Raw genomic sequence first — 6482 nt, 5'->3', positions numbered from 1 at the left:
CCACCAGTCACATCCACAACTGGGTATTGTTTTTGCTTTGGCTCCATCCCTTCATTCTTTCTGGAGTTATTTCTCCACTGATCTCCAGTAGCATATTGGGCACCTACCGACCCAGGGAGTCCCCCTTTCAGTATCCTATCACTTTGCCTTTCATACTGTTCATATTTCCCAACCTAGGGATCCTGAATTGCCAGGTGGATTCTTTACCACTGAGCCACCAGGAAGTCCCTCTTCTTTACTGTATACATTCCATTGTCTAAAGACAGTTTTTTTAAGATGTTGTCTTTTCTTTCTCCAGATTGCATTTTCCTTCTTGTTTTGCTCTCTGTCTTCTATTTCAGTGGTCCTGCTAGATGTCTGGTACATCTGGATTGTGGGCTCATGATTAAGAGTAGGGGACTTGCGGAGTGAGATCAGAGGGCACAGTGGCTTGTTGACTTTGACTTTCACTTCAGAGTAGACTGGGAACCCTCATATTGGTACCTTTCATTGTTTTCACTTGGGCCAGTCCGATTCCCCAGAAAAGTTTTCCTGACTTTTATGTAGAGGGTAAAGTACTGGGAGCAGAGGGGATGGGAAGGCCACGAGTCTCCACATCCCATATTTATGGCCTCTCAATCCCTTTTTGGAGGTATGATACCCACACCCTCACATGTGCTTCTGTTTTCAGACCCCCAAATCTTCTGATTTTCATTGTGGTTAAGGAGGGGCCTCAGTTCTCTCTCTCTTTCATCCACTTCCAGAAGTACCTGGTGATGTCAATATGTGATCTTCTTCAGGGATTCTGTTGTATACAGTTAGCCCCTGACATATAAACATTCAAGTTTTGAACTTTCAAAGATGCTAACTTGTGTTCCAGCAAAGCCAGGAATGAGTGACATTGAAGCTTGCCCTCCATCTCCTATTCCTGACAGTTCAACCATCTCCCCCTCCTCTCCCTCCTCCAGTCAGTAACTCTTCTTGTTGTTCACGTGACACCAGCCCCTGGATGCCAGCTGTCGTTCTTCACTACTGTCCTTTTCAACGTACTATACTGTAAGATTAAAAATATATCAGAGGTTTTGCCATATTGTAAAGTTAAAAAATAAAATAAATAAAAAATATATATCAGAGGGACATCCCTGGTGATTCCAGTGGTAAAGAATTCACCTGCAAATGTAGGGGACACAGGTTTGTCCCTGGTCCAGGAGGATCCCCTGTACCACAACTGCTGAGCCCAAAACTACTGAGCCCAAGTTTAGAGCCTATGCTCCACAACAGAAAGGAGTCCCCACTTCCTGCAACTCAAGAAAGTCTGAACACAGCAATGAAGACCAGTGCAGCCAAAAATAAATGAATAAATATTGTTTTTAAATGTATGAGAACTCTATTTAAAGGATGGCTCAGATGGTAAAGAATCTGCGTTCAATGCAGGACACTGGGGTTTGATTCCTAGGTTAGGAAGTCTCCCTTGAGAAGGGATTGGCAATCTACTCCAGTATTCTTGCCTGGAGAATTCCATGGACACAGGAGCCTGGCAGGCTGCAGTCCATGAGGTTGCAAAGAAACAGACACAACTGAGCAGCTAAAGCTTGCACTTTCAATAAGTATCTTTGAGTGTGATAATAAAGAATTTAAAGTAAAATTTTTGAAGTAAAAAAAAATGTGTTCTTTATTCTTTGTTTTTGTTTTTTATGTATTTTTTGTGTGAAAAGTATTATAAATCTTTTACAGTACAGTACTGTATAGTTCATTGTGTTACTTGGGTACCTAAGCTAACTTTGTTGAACTTATAAACAAATTGGACTTAAGAACGTGCTCTCAGAACTGACCAGGTTAGTGTGTAGGGGACTTATTGTATTTAGGATTAATATTCAGCTTTTTCCACAGCTGCCTTAGCTTTTAGTGTTCTCTGAGTCCTAGTGGAATTGTGCCTAAAATTAATGTCTTACTTTATTTTTATTTGGAGTTCAGGAAGGAGTGAAATTTGATACATGTTCTGTTTTTACCCTGAAACTTTCTCTTATTTTTGCTGTTTTTTTTTTCTACTACAGGCAATATTAGTAAGGTATCTTAATAATTTAAAGTATAACATCGCCACTCTTTTTCATAGTTGAGTCATTTATTGAAGAACGTGCAGAGAGCACTTGGCGTCTGGCAGGTCTGGGCACTGGGGATACACCAAAGATGAAGACAAGTGAGGGCTCTGTTAGGACCCAGGTCAGAGTTCATTGAGAAGGATTCAATAGCAATTCCTCTTCAACTTTATATGTATCTCAAGAGCTCCCTGTTGATCAGCCAGGATTTCAACCATCTGGCTTCATCTCACTGTCCTTTCCACAGTCACCCTCTGGGGATCTGTCTGCTTTAAAAACCCACAGGCTGAAGGGAGTTTCCTTCTTCAGGCCTGTGTATGTCATTGGCCAGCTGCCCCATTCACAAATTCCTTCCTCATGCTGCCCTCCTCTCTGCACTTCCCTGCCAATACTTGTTGACTCCTGAGTTTGTCAAGGAGGCTATGAGGCACATGAAGCTCCCTGAGCTGGACATCCTTGTTGAATGTACAGTGTGTACTCAGCTTACTGACACAGAGTCTGACTCACTCTCCTGTCTCTTGCAGGTCAGAGATGCTGTCACAGCAGCTACCATCTCAGGAGTGGGCCTGATAGCCCTATCCGCTGGAGTCATGTTCTCAAGAAACAAGAAGCAAAGTCAGTGACCTGAAGGGAGTGTCTTGTCAGCAGTGACATTATACATTGAGGGGAGTCTTGTTTCGCTAGACAGTTTTGAGAGAGTTAACAGGCAGGTTCATAGGGAGTTCAAGGCCCCTTTAAGGAGGAAGTAAACTTTCTTTCTTTTTCATATTCTTTTGCCTTAGTCTCCTAGGCTCTGTAAGCTATGATATATCTTTCCAAGGATGGGCTAATTTGAAAAGCTCTGTGTTAATTTTGCAACAGTCTATTTCATTTGAAAACTGGCCTTTTAAGCATAATATATCTTACTGCTGGGTATGCTTTTCTCAGACTCTATGTTAGTCATTATATGTCTCTATGTTAGTCATTATAACTGTAACAAATGTTGCCTGGGAGCCTGTTTCCTCACTGCTTACACAGCCATAACACATCTCTCTCAGGGACAGAGTACTTGAAACCCGTTATTCCAGACTAGTTTTGGGCCAATGCTATCTCAAGATGTATGCTGTGGAGAGGGTCTGGATAAAACTTTCTCAGTCTTGAGGCATTCTTTTTATCTAGTCTCAGCAACCAGTTGAAAAGTATATAATGCCCTGCTTAAACTACTGAGGTGGGTGCTCTTTCTACCCCCTTCTGATACCTATGTCAGAAGCTTTCTGTGTCCTTTTACATTAAACAAAAATCTTTGCTGCACAAAGCTCTGAGTGACTGAGACTGCATCTTTGGTCCTAGAGTTAAATCTCCTTTGGAGACCACAAATTCGACACCAAACACCATAAGCTATCAGTTTCTGGTTTGGTTTGTGGATTTCATTTTTTCTTACAATAATAAAAGTTCAGTTCAGTTCAATCACTCAGTCGTGTCCAACTCTTTGTGACCCCATGAATCGCAGCACGCCAGGCCTCCTTGTGCATCACCAACTCCCAGAGTTCACTCAGACTCACGTCCATCGAGTCAGTGATGCCATCCAGCCATCTCATCCTCTGTCGTCCCCTTCTCCTCCTGCCCCCAATCCCTCCCAGCATCAGAGTCTTTTCCAGTGAGTCAACTCTTCGCATGAGGTGGCCAAAGTACTGGAGTTTCAGCTTCAGCATCATTCTTTCCAAAGAAATACCAGGGCTGATCTCCTTCAGAATGGACTGGTTGATCTCCTTGCAGTCCAAGGGACTCTCAAGAGTCTTCTCCAACACCACAGGTCCGTGTGAGATGAGTGCAATTGTGCAGTAGTTTGAGCATTCTTTGGCATTGCCTTTATTTGGGATTGGAATGAAAACTGACCTTTTCCAGTTCTGTGGCCACTGCTGAGGTTTCCAAATTTGCTGGCATATTGAGTGCAGCACTTTCACAGCATCATCTTTCAGGATTTGAAATAGCTCAACTGGAATTCCATCACCTCCACTAGCTTTGTTCGTAGTGATGCTTTCTAAGGCCCACTTGACTTCACATTCCAGGATGTCTGGCTGTAGGTCAGTGATCACACCATCATGATTATCTTGGTCTTGAAGATCTTTTTTGTACAGTTCTTCTGTGTATTCTTGCCACCTCTTCTTAATATCTTCTGCTTCTGTTAGGTCCATACCATTTCTGTCCTTTATCGAGCCCATCTTTGCATGAAATGTTCCCTTGGTATCTCTAATTTTCTTGAAGAGATCTCTAGTCTTTCCCTACCGGGGTCCAGCCCCGGTGGATCCAGGGAATTCGAAGGGCAGACAGCATCGGCGATCAGGATACGACAGAATTAAAGATATAAAGAGTGGTTAAATAAGGATAGCTCAGTGAGAAAATTCAGTGGAGAAAAGAGGCTGAATAACTTGGTTTATGTGGAAAGCTAATAAAATTCCAAAATAAGGAATTTACATCACCTACCTAGGCCGCAGGCATCCTCCTGTTCTCCCGAAGGAGAGGAGACACTAAGGCCTCCCCGGTCAGATCTTAGAAGCCCAGGCAAAATTAGTAGGCTTGACGAGCCTCCATGCCCCAGATGGGAATTCAACAAGAAGGTGAGAGAAAGAACGATATGGGGAGACCAAGTTTTGGTGAACAAGGCCCACACTTTATTTTCCAAAGTAGTTTTTATACCTTAAGTTGTGCATGGAGGATAATGGGGGAAGGGGTAGAGTTAGCAGTAAGCCAGGCTTTCTTCCTGAAAACTTATCATATGCAAAAGTTTAGGTGAATTACATCATCTTCTAGCCAAGAGGCCTGTTAACATTTTAAGATCCTTTCTTCAGAAAACTTATTTTTCTCTAAAGGTGATTGTTCTAAAGTCAGGTGCCACCCTCCAAAAGCATTAGATAAAGTTGCATTCTTATAGGGAAAAGGTGTGGTGGGCTATAACAAGTAAAGAATTAACCCAAGGGTCCAAGGTTACAAACATTAAAGGTACTACTTACATTCCTATACACCAATTATATTAATCAATACACTCACAGAGACACAGTAAGTAATGGATATGGAAACTTAGCAGCAAACATTGACCCAACAAGTGAAAAACCCTTCACCAATACAATTTCTAATTGATCTTTTAACTGCTCAAAGGAATCTGTATTTAGACAGTTTAGAACATCTCATGCCTCTCATGGTTGGGAGGCTGTGAACAATCACATGTGGCCGGAATACCTTCAGAGGAGTTTGTAGGTTGAAACACTCTTGTCACGCCCAGGAACTTTATCAACTGGAGCTGTAAGTTAACTCCTTTTCAGAGAGAGGTGGTGGGGGACAGCCCCCCATAAAGTCAGAGGTGTAGGTGAGAGCACAAAGCAGTAAAGTAGGCAGGCTCTGGTTTTGGGGGTAGATGTTCGAGAATTTCCAGGGGGACTCCTGAGGCTCGATCCTGCCTTTGCATGTGCCCAGCCTCCTTCCTCATGACCTTTGCCACGGGTGGAGTTCCTCATGCTGGTTCCTGGCATTTCCCATACTGTTGTTTTACTCTATTTCTTTGCATTGATGGCTAAGGAAGGCTTTCTTATCTCTTTTTGCTATTCTTTGAAATTCTGCAAATAATAAAACAAAACACAATAAGGGAGGATTTTATTGGGGGACATGCATCGAGAACTGCCTGACATGAAGTCTGTTGAGGTTGCAGTGAGGCTCTGTTCCTGCTGATGCCAGGCTGTGCTCTGGCTCTTTGGTGATTTTCTCTCACTTTCGATTTGTGGGCTGTGTTCTTTACCTGTAGGAAACAAAGTCCAGCTCTGGATATTTCAAGTAATGGGTGGTTCCAGTTGTGTAGGAACAGGTCAGCAGCAAGAAAGACAGACAAACCTGACTGATATGCAAGAACAGGAACCAAGGGAAACCAGACTCTTGACCTGGAACTAGACCCAGGCCGGCTTCCAGGAGTCAGCAGCTGGAGTCTGTAGATGTCCAATGGGGCTCAAACCAAACCAAACCACAGCCATAATGAAAATTATACGCTGTGACCAATCTTGTTTAAAACCTCCCCTGCTCTCCACAGCTTTTCTCTGCCTTATCACTTCAACCCTCTAGTGATCCTGCATCCTCTCTTCTTGGGGCTTTCAAGGCCCCCAAGTCTCTGATCCCACACCCACTCCTGTGGCTTCTCTTCCCACATCCGTTTAGCTCCATCCCTACCCTGGCCTGAGAGGAGCTCCTAGCACAAGCTCCTGAGAAAGAATCTGATTGGCTCACTCACCACACTGAGCTGTCTACCAATTGGTTGACTGCCATTGGGTCAGGTGGCCCCACTAGACCGATCAGCTCTGCCCAGTGGAGCCAGGTCACATGGTACAAGGCTGTCTCAGACCTTATGGAGTATGGTTGTGGATGGTCCTATACCTGACCTGCCTG

The 6482-nt window shown here is 43.6% G+C and overlaps 2 protein-coding genes across 2 annotated transcripts in view; one reads left to right on the top strand and one right to left on the bottom strand.

Annotated features, from left to right (window-relative positions):
• Window positions 1-6482, bottom strand: part of LOC104998717 (HRAS-like suppressor 3) — a 50860-nt gene that overhangs the window by 28682 nt on the left and 15696 nt on the right. The window lies entirely within an intron of this gene.
• The window catches only part of LOC104998649 (HRAS-like suppressor 3), a 22424-nt gene that overhangs the window by 15112 nt on the left and 830 nt on the right, over window positions 1-6482 (top strand). The window contains exon 4 of the mRNA XM_010853941.1: window positions 2600-2690. Coding sequence (XP_010852243.1) covers window positions 2600-2690 — 91 coding nt within the window. The remainder of the gene's footprint in view (window positions 1-2599; window positions 2691-6482) is intronic.

The sequence above is a fragment of the Bison bison genome, unplaced genomic scaffold (assembly GCF_000754665.1).
Source record: "Bison bison bison isolate TAMUID 2011002044 unplaced genomic scaffold, Bison_UMD1.0 scf7180017864334, whole genome shotgun sequence".
Lineage (NCBI taxonomy): Eukaryota > Metazoa > Chordata > Mammalia > Artiodactyla > Bovidae > Bison > Bison bison.
Note: the sequence above shows the minus strand (reverse complement) of the source record. Positions and strands in the feature narration are given on the sequence as shown.